This window comes from Sceloporus occidentalis, unplaced genomic scaffold, assembly GCF_023333645.1.
Source record: "Sceloporus occidentalis isolate IW3139 unplaced genomic scaffold, rSceOcc1.0.p SCAF_2, whole genome shotgun sequence".
Classification (NCBI taxonomy): Eukaryota; Metazoa; Chordata; class Lepidosauria; order Squamata; family Phrynosomatidae; genus Sceloporus; species Sceloporus occidentalis.
In genome coordinates, this window is record NW_028316982.1 from 200,232,675 (window position 1) to 200,252,882 (window position 20,208).

The following is a 20,208-nucleotide window of genomic DNA, read 5'->3' on the forward strand; positions in this document are numbered from 1 at the left end:
GAAAGGGTGTAGATGGCCCATCAAGGAAACATTTTCCCCCTCATTCAAGTGAAGATTTTTGGTGAAGATTTTATTTGTACAACAAACAAACAAGCCACCAAACAACTTGGGTTTTGTGCAAACCCCCCCGCCCAACATATGGTACACCCTCTCCTGCAAAAAAAAAAAAAAAAAAAAGATCCAATTTTTTTCTACTTGAATTGTTGGATTTGTATAAAAAAATAAGTTATGTACACATGAATTTTTGCAAGAAAATCCCACAGTGTGAAAAATCACTTACTGTATATATTCATGTAAAAGTCTAGAATGTTTAGTCAAAAATTAATCCAAAAAACCTAAGTCGACTTATCCACAGGTCAATGAACATACTGTACTTTAACTCTTGTACAAAAAGGAAATTTCCAGGTGAAAGGCAAGACCATAATCTTTCCTGGAAACACTGAGGCGGGTTACAGACCGCCCATTTGGGGCAGGCTGTACCCGCCCCTTTCCCCAGAGTATCAGGGTCTCAGTGGCCAGAACGGCAGCCGCTGAGGCCCCGATCCTCCACTTTCCGGGCTGCGGGGAGGAGGAGAAAGGGGCCGCTTGGCCCCTTTCTCCTTTGGTTCGCTGAGCGCAGCCGTCTGAAGGCTGTGCCCAGCGGACCAAACCAGGAAGGAGCTCCGAAACGGAGCTCCTTCCTGCTCCGCGGAAAGGGCGCATTATGCGCCCTGGCGCGGAGCGAGGACGTCACGTCCGCGCTGCCCCATATAGAGGTGGTGCGGTCGTGACGTCCTCATGGTGGCGGCCGTGTGGAACGGCCACCGCCATTTTGTGCGTGCGGAGCGCGCACTAGGGTTAGGGGTGTGTGGAAGCACTGCCCCTTTCTAACCCTAGTGCGCGCTCCGCATGCGCAAAACGGCCCGTTTGTAATGGGACTAACTCTCCTTTACTCTCTCATCAATCCAGCCTTTAGTGTGTCCACAAACAGCTATGCCTGCTAGAATTTTGTACGTTATTTGGCATTGTTTTCCTTTGCTTCATTCTTCAGATCCTTTGTTATATGCCCCTAACATTATATTACCCTCGACTTATCCACACGTTATAGCAAAACCCATAATTTTGTCCCCAAAACATACCCTCAGTTTATATATGAAATCAATTTATAGAAAAGCATATATGGTAAACTGTGCAAACAATGTTGTAATCTTGCCTAACAAGAAACTTTTGAAATCCTTTTTTTATGTGTGAGAATGAAATAGGAGCAAGCTATATCACTATAAGTGGAGAGACTAGAAAGAAAAGAAGGCATAAAAAAGGGAGAAAGAGCTTTGAGGGGTGTGTGTGTGTGTATCTGTGTGTCAATCATTCAGAATACAGGATGCCTAGCCAAAACTATTCTGCTAATTTTTTCTATTGTGTTACCTAGAGTCTATTTATCCTTCACTTAACTGTTTCTCTCTCTGTTTTGTATCCTAAATCTAGTTTCACACTTCCTGCCTGCTATCTACCGTGTGGCTAATCTGATGGACGAAGCCTACTAAACATAATTTTATTAAAGGAATTCTAATTTCTTCTGGAGGTCACCTTCATTATTCTGTTTCATGATACCCAGCTCAGTATGAGCTCTGCATTTCACTGTCATGGCCATCCTGTCTTGCATACCATGTTGGGGAGAGAGAGTTGTATGCTGGCTCTTGTCATATTTCACCTAGATTCAAATTACTACTAGAATACTACTACTAGAGTACCTTGTTTCTCTGGAAGACCATGTGCCTACATATTTCTTCATTCCATTCATCTCCATCCTCTCTCTATTCAACTTATACTTCCTTGTGGAAGTATTTATCTCCATGCTCTCTTTCTAATCTTATTTTCCTTTTGTTCAACTTATACTTCCTCTTGCTTATGCAATTATATATTCAATGGCTTTCATATTCTGTTCATCTTCTTTCCATTTCACCCCTTTTCACCCTGTCCCTGAACCGTACAAGGTAAGCTGCAGGAAACTGTGGATACCAACTGAGGTGAAGATAAGAATGCAAAATTCATTTTGAAGCTCTTGATAATACTACCTCTGTTAGGTCTCTTGTCTGAAACTCAAATGACTTCTGCTCCCCCTGTTAACCAGGGATACCAAATTGGCAGTTCACAGGTCCCTACAGCAATTTGTTCTAATCCCTGATGGCCCTCAAAAAGTTAATTAAACTATGGTACAAAGTTTCCTCAGTGTTAGCTTAAGAAAAATGTTTTCAGGTAGTAAGAATAGGGACGTGCTATGTCTCTCTTCATTATTCTTCTCAGATGATTTTTACAATCTTTGCAGATGAATCCATAAAAGGGGGAAAGGGGGGCCATACTATCTCCCTTACCACCACCCCACCTCCATACCTTCAAGATCCTTTCTTCCCATGGAATGATACGTGGGCTGTGATCTTCAGTCTCCTTTTTGAAGGCTAGAGATTGTGTTAACAAATGTAGTAATGAAACATTACATCAAACATGCATATAGTTTCTTGTACAGGTGGGATTTGGAATGTGTGGAGGAAAGAACAGGGCTAGAGGGGATGATCTTACAATCTCTCTTCTGTTCTGGATCTGTTTGTACAGAGATTGTACAGTTATGCAGAAACACTGGCCGGGATTGTCCATCAAGCAGGTGGAACATAATGTTCCATCTGCACAGTTCCATGACAACTCCTCTTTTATTCCCCCTTGGTACAAGGGGCTGTCACCTAGCCTTTTGTGCCCCATCTAGAGCTTGACCCTCTGTAGCTGTCAAACCTTGGGAGAGGCCACCAATGCTGTTGGTGGGGAAGGGCAGGAATGTCAGGCAAGTCAGATAATGAAGAACCAACTCATCTCAGCTAAGAGATGGTGGGAAATGGAAGTGTACTCACAGATGGAGTGCATCTTCTTATCCCCTCCTCTTGGAGGTACTTTATCTGAACTGCCTGCCCCCATTTCTCTACTCACTGGTAAGCAGCAACAGGAGGCATATTCTGGGCCTTAACAGGGAGGAAGGGGAAGTTTGGTATCTTGCACAAAGGGCTACAGAATATTACCCCGTGTTCCATCCAAAAAGAAAGATATGCATGTAAGTCACAATATACGCTCTTATGTCACTGAAAGGATTCTGGTCATAATATGGGGGGATAAAAAGAATTAATTTGCAAACTTCTACCTAGAGCCTCCAGTTTTACTTTCTTCTTGATTGTTTCCAGAGCTCTTTAATGGATTGAATGTCTGAGTTCAAATCCCTACCAGGCACAAAACTCATTGTTTTGTGACTTTGAGTCACTCACTATCTATTAACATAGCCTGTCTCATAGTTTTGTAAAACAAAAACAAACAAACAAACAAACAAAAAACCCTGAACAACTCTCATGTATGCTGTCATGAGCTATTTGGAGATATGATGGGAAACAAAAATGTATTTTTAGTATCAATATCCTTCTCCCCCATTTGCATTCACATTGATTTCACTTTTTTGGTACAGTAACTCTGGTGTGGTCTGATACTATGGTGGTATTCATATCATCATACGTAATTATGTATATCAACCCTTGTAATTACAATATATGTCATACTCAGGTTCAATGCTAAGATAAAATAATATGCTTTTGTATTTTTTTTTGTAGCTGACTCACATCTAATAAGTAATTTCATTCTTTGCTTCCATTTTATTTAAAATATCTTTATGTTATCTGTGCTGCAGCAATGATGAATACTGAATTAATTATATGCTTCTTGAGTGGTTCACAATATACTGTGTGTGGTTTTAAAAGATTTTATACTTTAGGAAACACAGTTGAGCTTAACACAGCTAGTGACACACCAATCAGTTAAAAAGTATAATCATTGGCAACAATGTGCATCTTTGGTGTTTGACAGGAAAATTTGCAATTCATCGGAACAAAAGAGTTACATGCTTTTTCAGATTCATAAAACTCTATGTATTCTTATCTCTTTCAGGATCTAGATTTCTCATCACATCCACGGGAGCCTTGTATATTACAGATGTACAGAATGAAGATGGATTGTATAACTACCGATGTATCACACGGCACAGATACACTGGAGAAACGCGACAGAGCAACAGCGCTAGGCTTTTTGTATCAGGTATGCAATGGTACACAATTGAAGTGCTTATGTCCAAATAGACATAAGCTTTTTGGAGAAAATCTAACACATGTATTTCAAAGTGATTCATCTTATAAGTAAGACATCTCAGAGATATAAATCCTTTTTATTTGTTAATTACAGTTGGCCATCCCTATCCATGAATTCTGTATGTACCAATTCAACCATTAATGGCTTGAAAATGTTAAAACACAATACAAAATACAAATAAAAAAAATAATAATACAGAAAACAAACTTTGATTTTTTTTACCATTTAATATATGGGACCTGAGTATCCTTCTCCTTTTGTGTCATGTCTTTTTAGATTGTAAGCCTGAGGGCAGGGAACTGTCTAATTAAAAATAATAATAACTGTAAGCTGCTCTGAGAGCCTTTAGGGCTGAAGGGTGGAATATAAATACCACGCCTCCCTCCTGCCGGACTTTGGGCCAGGGGCCACGCTGCTGCTGCCGGGCGGCTCTCTCTGGGGTGTCGGAGGTGCGCAGCTGCGCACCGCCCCGGGGAGGCCGCCCACGGACTGCTGCAGGACTCCTGCTTGTTTTTTGCTGCGGCTCCAAGGCGGCTCCGGAGGACCAGCTGGGGGACATCTGGGGGGAAGGCGGAGTGAGGGGCGTGTCGGTGGCAGCGACACGCTTAAAGCCAGCTGCCTGGACTCCTCCTCCACCACGCCTCCCTCCTGCCGGACTTTGGGCCAGGGGCCACGCTGCTGCTGCCGGGCGGCTCTCTCTGGGGTGTCAGAGGTGCGCAGCTGCGCACCGCCCCGGGGAGGCCGCCCACGGACTGCTGCAGGACTCCTGCTTGTTTTTTGCTGCGGCTCCAAGGCGGCTCCGGAGGACCAGCTGGGGGACATCTGGGGGGAAGGCGGAGAGAGGGGCGTGTCGGTGGCAGCGACACGCTTAAAGCCAGCTGCCTGGACTCCTCCTCCACCACGCCTCCCTCCTGCCGGACTTTGGGCCAGGGGCCACGCTGCTGTTGCCGGGCGGCTCTCTCTGGGGTGTCGGAGGTGCGCAGCTGCGCACCGCCCCGGGGAGGCCGCCCACGGACTGCTGCAGGACTCCTGCTTGTTTTTTGCTGCGGCTCCAAGGCGGCTCCAGAGGACCAGCTGGGGGACATCTCGGGGGAAGGCGGAGCGAGGGGCGTGTCGGTGGCAGCAACACGCTTAAAGCCAGCTGCCTGGACTCCTCCTCCACCACGCCTCCCTCCTGCCAGACTTTGGGCCAGGGGCCACGCTGCTGCTGCCGGGCGGCTCTCTCTGGGGTGTCAGAGGTGCGCAGCTGCGCACCGCCCCGGGGAGGCCGCCCACGGACTGCTGCAGGACTCCGCAGCGTTACAGGATCTAGGGAGGCTGTGTAGATGTTAGCTTTAGAGCAGGGGATGCCTAAAGTGGCTAACCCCTGCTCTTTCAATTGCCGGGGAAGGGTGGGGGGAGGTTATGGATGCGGGGGATGCATGGGCTGGGGAGTGGGGGGATAACATTGATACAAGCGGAGCTCCCATTGAGGTAGTGTGGGGCAGGGGGAGGTATGGCAGTGGGAGAAGGGACTTGCGTTCCAGGGGAAGGCGAGATCGATGCGTCATATCTATCTCTCCTTCCTGTCCCCCTCCCAACCTAAGGGACCTGAGGGTCACTCCAACCGTGCCACAAACCCTGTCGCTGCTCCTGTGCAATGCCAGATCGATCAACAACAAGTCCCACATCCTCCACGATCTGTTAGAGGACTATAATTGCGATCTGGCTTGCATTACCGAGACCTGGCTTGGGCTTGAAGGAGACGCTGTGTGGGCTCAGGCCCTACCTGCCGGGTTCTCGGTGAAGGACCAGCCCAGGTTAGGTGGGCGGGGGTGTGTGGCCTTGATACATAGGAACACCTTGTCTCTCACTAGGAACCACATCCGACAGACTTCCTATATCGAGTGTATTTACCTGACCCTAAAGGCTAGGGACAGTCTGGGGATTCTATTGGTGTATCGGCCACCCCGTGTGCTAATGGACTCCCTTAATGAGCTGACACAGCTGGTCGCGGAGCTGATGCTGGAGACGCCCAGGCTACTTGTCCTGGGCGACTTCAACATCTCCCTCACGGCCAGCTATGTTCCATCCGGTGCGGCTCGGGAATTCATGGATACCATGACGGCCATGGGCCTGTCCCAGCTGATTTCGGGTCCTACGCATTTTGCCGGAAATACTCTTGATTTGGTCTTCTGTTCGGATGCGGAAAATCCGTGGGCGGAAATAACTAACATTTCCCCCCTGTCATGGACGGATCATTTCTTGGTGGAGGCAAAAATCAAGGTCTCTACCCAGATCCTCCCCGGGGGTGGCGGACCTATTAGGATGGTCCACCCTTGAAGGCTGATGGAACCCAAAAGGTTCCAGGAAGCCCTAGAGGGATACATGGTTGGAAGTGACGGCGACTCTGTTGATGCCCTGACTGGTATTTGGAATACCGGTCTCTCTAGGGCTATACACAGTATCGCTCCCAAGCGCCCTCTCAGACCCACTTCCAAGCGTAAGCCCTGGTATACAGAAGATCTCCGGGCAAGGAAGCGGGAACTGCGACGGCTAGAGTACCGTTGGCGGAAACACCTTCGCTTAGACGACAAGGCTCTCCTAGCCCAACTGTTAGAGGACTACGGAGAGGCGATACGAGCAGCTAAGAACTCGTTCTATGGTGCTCGTGTCGCGTCCGCGGAGTCGCGTCCAGCAGAGTTGTTCAGGGTGGTCAGGGAGCTAACTCAGCTCCCTCCTGCCCTGAACCAGATCCTTGAACCTTCTAAGGCCTGCTGTGACCAATTTAATAACTTCTTCGCGGATAAAACCTCTCGGATAAGCGAAGGTCTTAACGCCGACATTAGAGCAGAACCTAGGGTAGAGGCGTCCAGAGCCTCCGTGGACTCCATTAAACTGGATCGGTTTGAGTTGGTAAGTACCGATGATGTGGACAAGATCCTCGGAAGTGTTCGGAAGACAACCTGCTCTCTCGATCCCTGTCCCTCATGGCTAGTGGCTCAGGGGGGACCGGCGGTAACTTTATTGTTACGCCGGATTATCAATACATCTTTGAGGGAAGGGCAATTTCCAACTGATTTAAAATTGGCCATTGTAAAACCTTTATTAAAAAAGCCCTCCCTCGACCCCCTGGTACATAATAATTACCGGCCAGTTTCGCTGCTGCCATTTTTGGGGAAGGTGATCGAGAGGGCGGTTGCAATCCAGCTTCAGTCGGTGTTGGATGAAACAGATTATCTGGACCCATTTCAAACTGGCTTCCGGGCGGGTTACGGGGTTGAGACGGCCATGGTCGCCTTGGTCGATGATCTCCGTCTGGGCATCGACAGGGGAAGCGTGTCCATGTTGGTGCTCTTGGACATCTCAGTGGCTTTCGATACCATAGACCATGGTATCCTTCTGGAGCGCCTGGCTGAGGTGGGAATCGGGGGCACTGCGCTCCAGTGGTTCCGGTCCTACCTCTCTGGGAGGTTCCAGATGGTGCAGCTGGGAGACGTGTGCTCCGATAGGAGGGCCCTTACAACTGGGGTCCCCCAAGGAGCCATTCTGTCTCCCATGCTATTTAACATTTACATGAAACCGCTGGGAGAGATCATCCGGAGACATGGGGCGCGGGGTTATCAGTACGCTGATGACAGCCAAATAGTTTTCTCTATGTCTCCGACTGATGCAGTGACTGAGGATGGCGTCTCTCCTCTCGTGGCCTGTCTAGAGTCAGTAATGGGCTGGATGAGGGAAAACCAACTCAGACTGAATCCAGAGAAAACGGAGGTACTTGTGATAGGTTCCCCTGGTCCAGGAATGGCGGTGGTTCCACCTGTCCTGAACGGGATCACGCTTCCTGTGAAGGACTCCGTGCGCAGTCTGGGGGTGCTTCTTGACTCGTCGCTTCACCTGACAGCTCAGGTGAACGCGACGGTCAGGAGCACCTGTTATCAGCTTCGGCTTATTCGCCAGCTGCGCCCATACCTGGCCCAGAGGGACCTTGAAACAGTGGTACATGCTCTGGTAACCTCGAGACTGGATTTCTGCAATGCACTCTACATGGGGCAACCCTTATACCAAACTCGGAAGCTACAGATGATACAGAATACGGCAGCCAGGCTGATCACTGGTACTTCCAGGGCCAGCCACATTACACCTGTGCTAAAAGACCTGCATTGGCTGCCTATTCGCTTCCGGGCACAGTATAAGGTGTTGGTGATTACCTATAAAGCCCTAAATGGCTTGGGCCCAGGATACCTGAAGGACCGCCTCTCCCCGTACATTCCGCCCCGCACCCTCAGAACTTCTGGGCAGCAATTACTTAGAGTTCCAGGGGCTAGGCTTACCTCTACTACGAGGAAGACATATTCCATCGCCGCCCCGGCCCTATGGAACATGCTGCCCACAGAGCTCCGCTCGGCCTCCTCCCTGGCTCAATTCAGAAGGGAGTTAAAAACCTTCTTATTCCATGCTGCATTCCCCGATTGAAGTTCCAGCTGGCCTCCCTTCCTCTTTTGCTGGCAAGAAGATTGGCTAACGGGGTTTTTTAATTGTTTTTATATTGATGTAAGTGATTGGATGTATTTTATGTTATTGTATTGTTTATTATGTTGTTCACCGCCCTGATCTTTGGAAGGGCGGTATATAAATAAAAATTTTATTATTTATTATTATTAGTAAATAAAAAAATAAAAATAAATAAATCCACCGATTTTGGTATCCATGGGGGCCCTGGTTCCAAACCTCTGTGTATACAAAAGGTCCACTGTAAAATGATGGCTGAGATTTCCCATAAAGAGAGATAGGTATGGAGGCATAGCTATATCTCTGTAGCTACCTCTTCCTGTGCTACCCCTTACATCCTACCTTTTCAGTAGTGCAGCTCCCCTGCCCCCTGCAAGGTTCCTGCAGATGCCTTTTGCAGAACATTCAGCAACAGGAAGAGAGTTGGACTTAACTCCACTTACTCCCCTGCTCTCTAGCAAGACAGAAATTGCCATAGTGAGGGTGGAGGAGCTGAGCTGCCAAAAAGGTAGATTTTGAAAAGACCTGTGATCATTTCATTCTCAGCAATCATAAAAGTGAATTGTGATAGTGTGCTATACCAGATGCTGTAAGCTATATTACAGAGGAAGGAACTCACAAAACCACCTCTGAGTATTCTTTGCGTAAAGCAACCCTGTGAAATTTATGGGATTGCCATATGTCAAAAGGCATCTTGAAGGCACATACACATATAAGGCAGACTTACAATTTCCTAATTACTGAACATGATACCAGCTTAAATTGAAAGGACAAAAAGAAAAGAAGAGAGGGGAGAAGAAGGAAAGAGAAAAGAGAGAGAGAAAGCTGCCTTGGCTTCCTTCTGAGAGAAAGGCAGCATATAAATGAAATAAATAAATAAAATAAGAGGGGGAAATACATAGGGTATAATAATGGGCTGGACATATATATTAACATGTGAGTATCATAGATCCAGAAAAAGATTGAAGTTAATATGTGTAGGATATATGTCCATGCACAGCTAAAAAAGTAAGATCCTCTGAGCACTGAGTGTTAATTTCCAACCTTAGAGTATTACTCTTTCTGCTACAGAAAGGGTTCAGAGGATCCAATTGCAGCAACCTAGTGCTGTGTTCCAAGAAGTCACTGACCCATAATGTAAAAGTACGCTAAATGAAAAAAACAAAACAAAAACATAATAGTATAGTTCCCACGTTGGGCTGCTTACATCAGTGATGTTGTACAGATAATTGACATGCATTTTGAAGTGGCACAAACTAGTGGGGATGACAATCACACCAAAAAAAGAAGTGATTACAAGGGGATAATGAAAAGATCTACTTTCATAATGGGAATGACAGACTTTTTGGAATCAAGTTACCATCACAGAGTGAAGGTGAATCCCAAACCGGTTTAGGTGTAAGTGGGAATGAGTCCCATGAATGAACTTCAGGATTATTATTCTTATTCTTATTCTTTATATAGCGTGTAGATTTGTGCAGCACTGTACTTAAAACAACAAATATAAAAGAGTAAACCTACCTATGGCGTACAATCTAAGAAATAATAGGATAATACAAATAAAACACATAGCAATACAGGAAATGGTTCAATAAAACAGGCAACAAAAAGAACATCAGATAGCAAGTGACAACCACGCAATGTCTGGGAACGCTTCTCAGGATGGTCTTCAACTCCATTTTGAAGCTGGTTAATGAAGTGATGGCCCTTGCTCACGAGGGAAGAAGGTTCCAGGAGTGAGGGGCAGCAAGTGAAAAGGGGCGAATGCTAGATGGGGCAGAGGAAATCCTGGGCTGGGACAGCCGACTTTGACTACCAGAACGGAGGGCCCTGGTGGGAAGGTGAGGAGAAAGAAGGTCTGATAAGTAAGGAGGGGCCAGCTCATGGAGGGCTTTAAACGTCGACAGCAGGAGCTTGTACTGAATATGGAAAGGGAGGGGGAGCCAGTGAAGGGATGCCAAAAAAGGAGAGATATAATCAGAGCGGTGGGCGGATGTGATAATGCGTGCAGCTGAATGCTGGACAGAAATTAAAGGGCAGAGGTGAGAAAGAGGAAGCCCAGTCAGGAGAATGTTACAGTAATCAAGTCGTGAGAGCACTAGGGCATGGACCAGGATCTTGGCAGTAGAGGCAGAGAGTTATGGTTGGACTTTGGCAATATTGTATAAAAAGAATCTACAAGCCTTGGCTGTGGTCTGGAACTGAGGGATACACAACAGAGAAGAATCAAAGATGAAACCAACACTGCGGGCTTGCTGAACTGGTTGAATAGAAATGTTGTCCACAGAGACAGAAAAGTAGTGTTGAAGGGTAGGAAAGACAAGAAGCTCCATCTTGGACATGTTGAGCTTCAAACGCCGATGGCGCATCCACTGCGAGACAGCTGTGAGACAAGACAAAACTTGCTGTTCAAGCCTTGGAGAAAGGTCAGGGGTGGAAAGATACAACTGGGTGTCATCGGTGTACAGATGGTAGGAAAAACCAAAAGAGCTAATGAGTTTACCTAAGGACAGTGTGTAGAGAGAAAACAGAAGGGGACCCAGAACAGAGCCCTGGGGAACTCCAACAGATAAGGGAACAGAGGACGAAGTCTGACCACCTGTGACCACTGCAAAAGATCTGTCTGACAAATAAAATCTAAACCAGTCGAGAACAGAGTCTGAGAACCCAAGGTCAGAGAGTCTATTAACTAGAAGGCTGTAATCAACGGTGTCAAAGGCTGCAGACAAATCAAGAAGGATGAGAACAGAGTAAAGGCCATTAGCCTTGGCCCGTAAAAGGTCATTCGAGATCTTAGTGAGAGCTGTTTCCATATGGAGGGTACCTTCTTCTAGCAGTTATAAATCACCCATTTTGCTATTCCTTCCTTTTCCTTTAGTGGATGCCCTATGGTGACAAAAATATGGAAGTAGTAGTGGTGAAAAAAATAATAATCCCAGGGAAGCACCAGCTGATGATACTATAATCCACAAGAAGCAGTAAATGAGCCAGGATGATAATATGATAGAAACCTTGTTTGGTATTCATTTCACCTCTGTGCTAAATCTATTGGCTTTCTGGCTACCTTCATTTACTTTTCTATAACTTGCAGCAGAGCTATTACTATGTATTGATATACTTTTGCCTCACACTTTTTTTCCTAATTTGTTACACCACATCCATCCCCCAGTATGTCATGTAACATATTCTCACAGGTACAATAATGTAAGACAAGGAAGCAGCACTATACACCATGTATAGTGTACCACTATACACACCATGGTTCAAGCCTATGCAGTCATGGGATTTCTCATTTGATGAAGGACTTAGCATTTGTACCATTACAGTACTACAGCTATCTGGCATAGAATTCCAAAACTACATATCCTAGGATTCCATATGACAGAGCCATGGCAATTAAACTGCTATCAAAGTATTATAATTGTACAATGTGAATATACTCTGAATCTGAGACCAATTTTTTCCTGTTGCACAGCCACTAGGTGTAGTAGAACAGGGACAGAAAGAATATTCACTGTTGCTATTCCCCAGGTCAAAAGACAAGTTTCCTGACAGCTGGGAAACCCCATCAGAAAGAATAATAAACCACCAAGAATCTTGTACAATATTCTCCCTACATTTGAAGGTCCCAGAGTGTTGCAGAGGGATTATTTTGTATAGAAGGGGTGTGTGGATTTATTGCACAAAACCTGTTTCCTACACAAAACATTGTAGGGAGTTTTGCACAGAAAACAGTTTCACGTGAAGAAAAACATTTCTTTCACACAAAACCCCACACATATCTCTATGCAGAATAATCCCTTCACTACATTACAGGTTGTATGAAAATGTGGAGGCAGAAGAATATTTGTTTTTTCCCCCACAGCCATGAGAAAACTATCATAATTATTTGTGCCTGCATGTGATGACAAAATAGAAGAATATTTATTTTTTCCCTGTTCCAATGTTAATGTTATAATTATGTTTGTGCAATTGTTTCTTTAATTGATTAGTTAATTAAATGTTCATTCTATATTCATTTCCAGACCCAGCAAACTCGGCTCCATCTATTCTGGATGGTTTTGAACACCGTAAAGCCATGGCAGGACAGCGAGTGGAGCTGCCTTGCAAAGCATCTGGACACCCAGCACCAAAATATCGCTGGCTGAAGAACAATGTTCCCTGGGAGCTTGACAGCAGATTCCGGCAAACAGTGACTGGTCTACTGATAGAGAACACACGCCCATCAGACTCAGGCAACTATGTATGTGAAGTGTGGAACAATTATGGTACTGCTGAAGTGATAGGCCGCTTACACGTAAAACGTAAGTAGATCAGAAAACTGGGCCCTGTTATAGATAGGAAATGAGAATGGATACTGTTATGTAAAAACACACGTGCCTTCCATGCACAATTCTGGTTGATTTTTTACTAGGAATAACATGGAAATAACTAGTACCATGGGCCTTATTCAAGTTGAATGCTAGTAGAATAGACATCCCCTGAGGCACTTCTGCTGGATTGCACCTTTGCACAAGCACCCACACAGAGCAGTCGCTCAAGAGTTTGTACAACCTGTTGTGTAAGAAGTTCTCCAGAAGGTTAATGACCTGGGTTGGAACTCAATCCTCTTAGGCACCATCTCGATCCTGAACTGAGTGGGACTTTCCCCCAGAGCAGTAGGCATAAGATTGCATAGTTGTTCCATAATTTACAAGTGTAAAAGAGCATTTCATTCACAAATATTTTAAAGTCAACATCAAACTCAGGAAAGACTAGCACTATAGCAGGACTCTTTTCTTTTACCTGCTCTGCTGTAGCTTTCACACAGTGCTCCACAGTGTTTTCACAGGCCTTGAGTACAGGTTTTGAGGGGGAGGGGACCTGTAAGGAACAACAAATTGCCCTTTCCTGATTCTACTGTCCAGTCTGCTGGATCCTGGCCTTTGACATCAGGAGGTTTAACGTGGAGAAAATGGTAAGTGCAATTCTTTTTGCACTGAGGTCAGCAGGAAATCACCATTTTATCCTTGGATCATTTCCCCCCATTCTCTGTTGTATTCCACATACCCACCCCCATTGTTTGCTGCTAGGAATACTATTGAAAAAAATAAAATTGATGCAAAATGAAAGTGCATCATGTGTTAGGGATTGTTCATTAAACCCTTGATTAGGATAATCATACATCTCAGTGCTTCGGGACTCACCACAGGAGACTGAAGTTTGGAACGTATAAAATTTGCTGAGCAACTTTTTCCACAGCATATTTGAAAATGGCTCCTCCATAAATTTCCTTTCTCTAATGGGTTTTATATAGTCATTCATCTCCTCATTTGATTAATATTCTTTGAGAGCAGAAAGGGAAGTTGCTGTCTACTTCTATCTCCTTTTTCATAGCCCTCTTTCCAGCATGGCTGGGCTCTGAATGTTGGACGACACACATATTGAGCAGAGAACCTGCATTGTACTTATGTAAGCTTCTTACACTGTTCTGGACTATACAAAATCAGTCATCTAAATCACAAGGAAAACCTACACAACTACTGCTGATGATGTTCTCATTCCAGCATGTGAGGATGGATAGCAATGGAGAGGGCAAGAAGAGCTAGTGCCTCCTTGCTCTTTGTGAGAGCAGAATGCACAAATAGTTCTCTGTTTACCAAAATAACTGTTCTTTTTCATGCACTTGCCTACAGAAGACTTTGGTTTCTGGTTTCATGAGAATTTCCCATTGGGATGAACATCAGGAATTTTGGGTGAAATCTCAAGCATGTATTTATTGACCAAAGTAATATATTCTGCTGCCTAGAAGTAACAGTTTTAGCTTTCAAAGCCTCTCTGCTTAATTCATATATGTGGGTGGGGTGAGGGCTTTTCATTTTGTTTTCAACACCTCTTGTCTAAAAGCCATATGAGATGAAGAAGATCTACTTATGGCCTTTTTATACAAGGGCCACAAAAACTTACACCCAGTTCTGGGGGCCTTCCCATAAAATGTCTGCATCTTTGGCTCATCTACCAACCTGTTTGCTACATCATCTTTCTACTATGGGCTCACTTGTTACTACTGCTTCTTATTCTAAACATGCAATTTCTAATTTATTTCCTCCCTTCTTGCTTGAATCTTTAGAGCCTCTCAAAGCCACCATCAGTCCAAGGAAAGTTAAGAGCAGTGTCGGTAGTCAAGTGTCCTTGTCCTGCAGTGTGACTGGAACAGAGGACCCTGAACTTTTCTGGTATCGAAATGGTGAAATTATCAACACTGGGAATAATGTGAGAATCATTGGAGTCAATCATGAGACCCTTATTATGGATGGCATGGCCAAAAGTGATGGTGGGGCATACCAGTGTTTTGTACGGAAGGACAAGATGTCTGCACAAGACTATGTTCATGTGGTGCTAGAAGGTTAGTCATAGTCTGTTTTAGGATATTCTGTGCATTTTTGAAGCATTCTCTATAAAATATGCATAATGTATATTTTCTGATCATGTTGTGGAAGGAAGCAGTAACTAAACTAGATGATCTGGAGGGGACACATGTCACAGATGGAGTCTGGTCAATGTGAAATTAGTCTCCTAAACAGGGATGTAATTATTCAGTAATTTTCTTCTCAAAGGTAGCAACAAGTAATTTCAGCAATTTTCTTCCGGTTCAGATAAAATGTTTGAAAGCCACAGGGTTTTCATGGCTATTTGCAATTCAGGACTTATTTTGATTAAAATTCACATGCAGTTATTTTGCACCCATACCAGAATGTTCTGTACAGGAGACATTTCTTGAATGGAAAATATTCCATTGCTACAATATTAATTTCTGTTCAGAACATGCTGGTTTCATGGAAATCGACCAGGTGTGAATTTTAAGGGCAAATTCTCAGTTACAACTTTTTTTCTATGCAGAAAACAACAATCTTTGTGCAGAAATTGCTATTTTTACATTGAGATATTATTTTCTATATTGTTTCTGTGCAGAGTAAATCCCAAACTGCAGAGATTCTCATCAGTCCAGGATTCTCCTCATCAGGGTTTCCTGACACTTAAAAATTATGTTTTGGATCATTTTTCAAAAGTATTTTCTAATATTTTTTTCAATCCCTACTCCAAAATAAAGTGATATAGTCACAGTTACTGAAACTATTTTTAAACTGTGTCATTTTTTCCCTGTTTTGAATCCAGAAATGTGCAGAATTGGCTTATTAATACATTTATTTTTGGGGTTCATTTTTGTGTTCTAGGTTAGGAGAGTAGGTTAGACAAAGAGCCACTCTTGCAGATTCTCACTAGCTATGCATCCACAGCCTAAGACAGCAAATCACACGTATGTAGCCATTGAGGATCACTGGGAAGGGAGGACAGTAAAAATGAAAAACTATGACTCTGATCAGTGAACACCAGGTAGAAAATAGTAGCCAGCAATGTGAGTTCATTTTTGTTCATTTCTTTCTTCCTTTGTTTTGGTGCACTGTTTCAATGCTGTGGAACAATTTTATGCATGTTTACCCAGAAGCAAGCCCTACTGTGTTCAGCATGCCTTAATTCACAGGCAAGTGTGCATATGATTGCTGCTTATATAGGGGCTGCAGGGAGTAGGTCACTTTATCTGAGCAAAGGGACACTTGGAATTTCAGTAGCATTATTCTATAAGGCATCAAATTGTTTCATAGGAAGATAGAATGAATGCTCATATGTCAAAACACAAATTGCGTTGCACTGCATGTAGACTTAGCAGGAAAAACATGGAATTATCTGGTATACCTTGCCTAAGAAGACCCTATGAAATTCTTGTGCTTGCCATATGCTGATATGTCACTTGAAGGCAGGCATGCAGTACACACACACATACACACAAACACACGCATGGTACCACGAGCCAAAATCCAATTTAATGCTAGCAGAAATATCCCATAGTGCACTGGATCACATCCTTGCACAAGCCTTTGTGCAAAGCAGTTGTCCAGAGGTGATAAAACCAGCTGTGCAAGTGGATATCGAAGAGGTTACAGGCTTAAGTTATGCATTTATGCCTCTTTACCATTTTTTAACTATACCTATTATCCTGTAACCCATTTCATAGAAGAAAGGGAACAAAGGTCTTTCAGGAATATAGGTCATCCCTGGGCCTGGCTATGAGTGGATTAATTATTGGGAGCATGTCCATCTATAGAAATAACCAATGGCAGCATGAGAAGCTCCAAAATACACCTTATACAAGTTCAGTCTTTTAGTGGCATGGATGCACACATAGAAGGGCATTCTCCTACTTCCTAGTCTAGTCCATTCATTTTGTTCAGCAGAGGTACCAAGGATGACAATGTGGTACCAGATGATAATTTGATAGCATGCTGCAAGGGAATGGTGCCAATCATGACTTCAGAATCTGCTATCTCCTCTTTACCAGTTGCTGCAATTGCCTTCTTAATCTTTTCAATTCAGTTCAATGCTGAGAAGAGAGGCTCCCTGTAAGCAGCCTGGTTTTCAACAGCATGATTGCCTTCAGGTTCAACTTTGGGTAACCTCCTGGAATTGTCCTTTGGAGGTGTTCAGTGGTCCACACAACCTTAATATCCTATAGTCTAGGTAACAATAAATTGTGAGAATTATCTAATATCTGTCGTCCAAAAACAAAAGACTTCTGTGTCTTCAATTTTATTTGTGATGAAACAACAACACAGCTAGTCCTATCAATACATGTTTTAATACCTGTACATCCACCAATATAAATACAAAGAAGTTCAAATGTTATGTACATTTCTTCCTGGATGTCATTTTTCTGGATAAATCAGATGTCTGTTGAAATTCTGGCAGTCATGATGAGTAACTGACAGCTTCCTCCATATGGTAATGAAGCAAGGAAAGTAATCAATTTGTATAGAGCTAACAATGGTAGATTGCAGGCCTAGAGTGGCTACTATTTTTAGAGTAGTCATGGCGGGGGCAGGGAGAAATAAAAAGTGAGTGCCTGCTTCAACCTAGTTTACTTGGCAACCATCTCCTGTGACTAAGAAAGCCTAAAGAGCATATTGATAATCTGTAATGATGTCCAGAGTGTGCAGGTTATCAGAGAATGACAGCAGGAAAGATTTCAAAGATGCTTGGGTCTCACTGGGAAAATAATGTCTGCTTTCATCTCCAAAAAGCCTGTCACTTGATTTTTTTAAGGGGGGGGGGGCAGAGGTGGAAGCTGAGTACGTTTCCTGATTTATTGGTTGTGTGTCAGTTTCCATTCAGGATGAAAAGCCTGTAGCTTTTTGTCTTTGGAGGGATGACAGGGCTAATACACAGGGAGATGGTGGGAAGTGGTTGCAGTGGAGGAGGGGATCAAAAAATCAGCAGGCAAACCTTTTTGGTGTACCGCTGCCTTAATTATTCAAACAGGATTAGAACAGCTTTCCCCAGCCTGGAGCCTTTTAGATGTGTTTGACTGCAACACCCATCATCCTCAGCACCAAGGTGTCTGATGAGGTTCATGTGTCTTGGCTGTTTCTGCTTGGATGCTTCATCGACATCTGAAACGTAACATGGCCAAAACTGAATTACTGATTGTCCACCTAAGCTGTCTTTGCAATATTCATTTTCAATTACAGTTAATGGCTTTTATACCCACCCTGTGAAGGAAGCACGTATCTTGACACTGTTTTTGATTTATCTTTATCATTTATTCTTCAGATCCAGGCCACAGCCAATTTATGTTAATTTTTTCTTCATAATTTAATAATAATAATAATAATAATAATAATAATTATTATTATTATTATTTCTTTTCACCCTTTTCCCAATAGGGAATCAAGGCAGATTACAACAGGTATTAAAACATCAAACAGTTAAAATTACAATCATGATTAAAAAGGAATAGCATATCCCGACCCGACCCGCTAAAGCTAAAGTCAGACTTTTTCTTTCAATATCTACTGCCAAGACTTTGGTTCATGCCCTTGCAATTTTTCGCCTTGACTACTACAATCTTCTGTTGATGGAGCTTTCTCTGTCCTACCTCAGCCCCCTGATTTATGTTCAACATTGTGCTGCCAGGATTATCTTTTCAGCTTGTCACTATGATCACATCACCCCTTTGTTGTCATCTCTTCATTGGCTCCTTATTCTCTTTAGGATTTGTTATAAGCTCCTTCCTTTAACCTATGAAGCCCTGCATGGTCGCCCTGCCCTTATTTGTTAGCCCTTGTCTCTTTCTGCCATCTTGCTGGTGATCTACTTTCCATGGGCACAGGGCTCCTGACACAGCCAAGGGTTTCCTCATCCATGGCTCGAGTTTGTCCTTTCTCTCTTGCCACTCCTCACTGCTGGAATCTTCTTCCCAAACATTTTCAGACAATTACTTCTTTAGTGAACTTTGGCGGGATACAAACGGGCAGGGGAAGACGTCTTGGAGGTGTATTCTGCTGAATACGGAGCCTCCAGACCGCCCGCCCCGGGGGCGTGGCTCAGGAGATGGGGCTTCCACATGGGGGGCAGTGAAGACACCTCACCTGGGGCCGTTTCTGACCCGCAGTTTCCAAACCGCCGCCTCGGAGGACGCTGCAAAGAGAGGCAGCTTCCTCACGGGCGGCCAAAAATGGGGCTTTTTTTTTCCTTTGCCGGCTGGCGGATGCGCAGCTGCGCAGCTGCAGCGCTAAGCAGCGGCGGCAGAAAGCCTATGTGCACATTTAAAGTGCCCAAGCCCCTTTAAAACTTTCCCCCCCGCTCTGCCCAAGAACAATGGTGGTCTCCTGCCAGCTGGTGATCAGCTGGTGTTGGCATCCTTGTCCTCTTGCACTTTGCCAGTGTCACCAGCATCATGGATGCCTCCTCTCCTTTGGTCCCCGCGCTCTTGCTGAATCTGCAATGCACAGCCACAGCTGTTGCCGCTGCCACCGCTGTCCCCCTGCCATCCCCCATCACCTCCCTTGTATATATGTAAATATTTACAGTTTTAGCGGTTTTTATTGTTAGGTGAAAATGGCACAGGAATGTGTGTAGGGGCTCACTTTAAAGTCCAAACTTTCCAAGCAGCGCATGCGTACATGTTGCTCTACGGTTAGGGTTAGGGTTAGGGTTACGAGTCTTAAAATGCGCTGCAGCTGTGCTGCAGCTTCCACACCTGCATGGCAGCTGATGCTGCAATTAAAGCCTGACTGCAAACTGCGCATGTTCCAGGACCCCGACTCATTATGCGACGCAGCAGACACGGAGCTTTTAAATGGGCAACTTAAATTAGCGGCGTAGCAATTCTGGCGTACCGGTGCAGCAGCTTACAGACGGAGCTGCGCAGCTGCGCATCATACAGAAAAGAAGCGGGGAAAAGCAGCACCTTTTTAATGCCGCTTCTTCCCGCTTGGGGCGTGCGGGGGGCGTGTTCATGGCGGCATTCAGGTAAGGCCCGTCTGAAGGCTCTACCTTCATGACGTCATGAATACACCCCTTTTTGCCCGTCTGTATCCCGCCTTTAAGTCCGAATTAAAGACAATTTTGTTTTGGGAAGCTTTCCAGCTTACAGTTTAATTTTGATAGTTAGATAAATGTAAGTGTATATTGCTTTTATAGTTTACTGTTTTAGAGTTATTTAATTATGCTGTTATTTTATAATCTTTG

At 44.4% G+C, this 20,208-nt stretch overlaps 1 protein-coding gene across 4 annotated transcripts in view; it reads left to right on the forward strand.

The window, feature by feature from the left end:
* DSCAM (DS cell adhesion molecule) overlaps positions 1-20,208 on the forward strand; it is a 486,147-nt gene that overhangs the window by 269,905 nt on the left and 196,034 nt on the right. For all 4 annotated transcript variants that reach the window (XM_089511983.1, XM_089511984.1, XM_089511982.1 and 1 more), the window contains exons 4-6: positions 3,955-4,101; positions 12,669-12,947; positions 14,753-15,028. In XM_089511983.1, the coding sequence (XP_089368109.1) occupies positions 3,955-4,101; positions 12,669-12,947; positions 14,753-15,028 (702 nt within the window). The remainder of the gene's footprint in view (positions 1-3,954; positions 4,102-12,668; positions 12,948-14,752; positions 15,029-20,208) is intronic.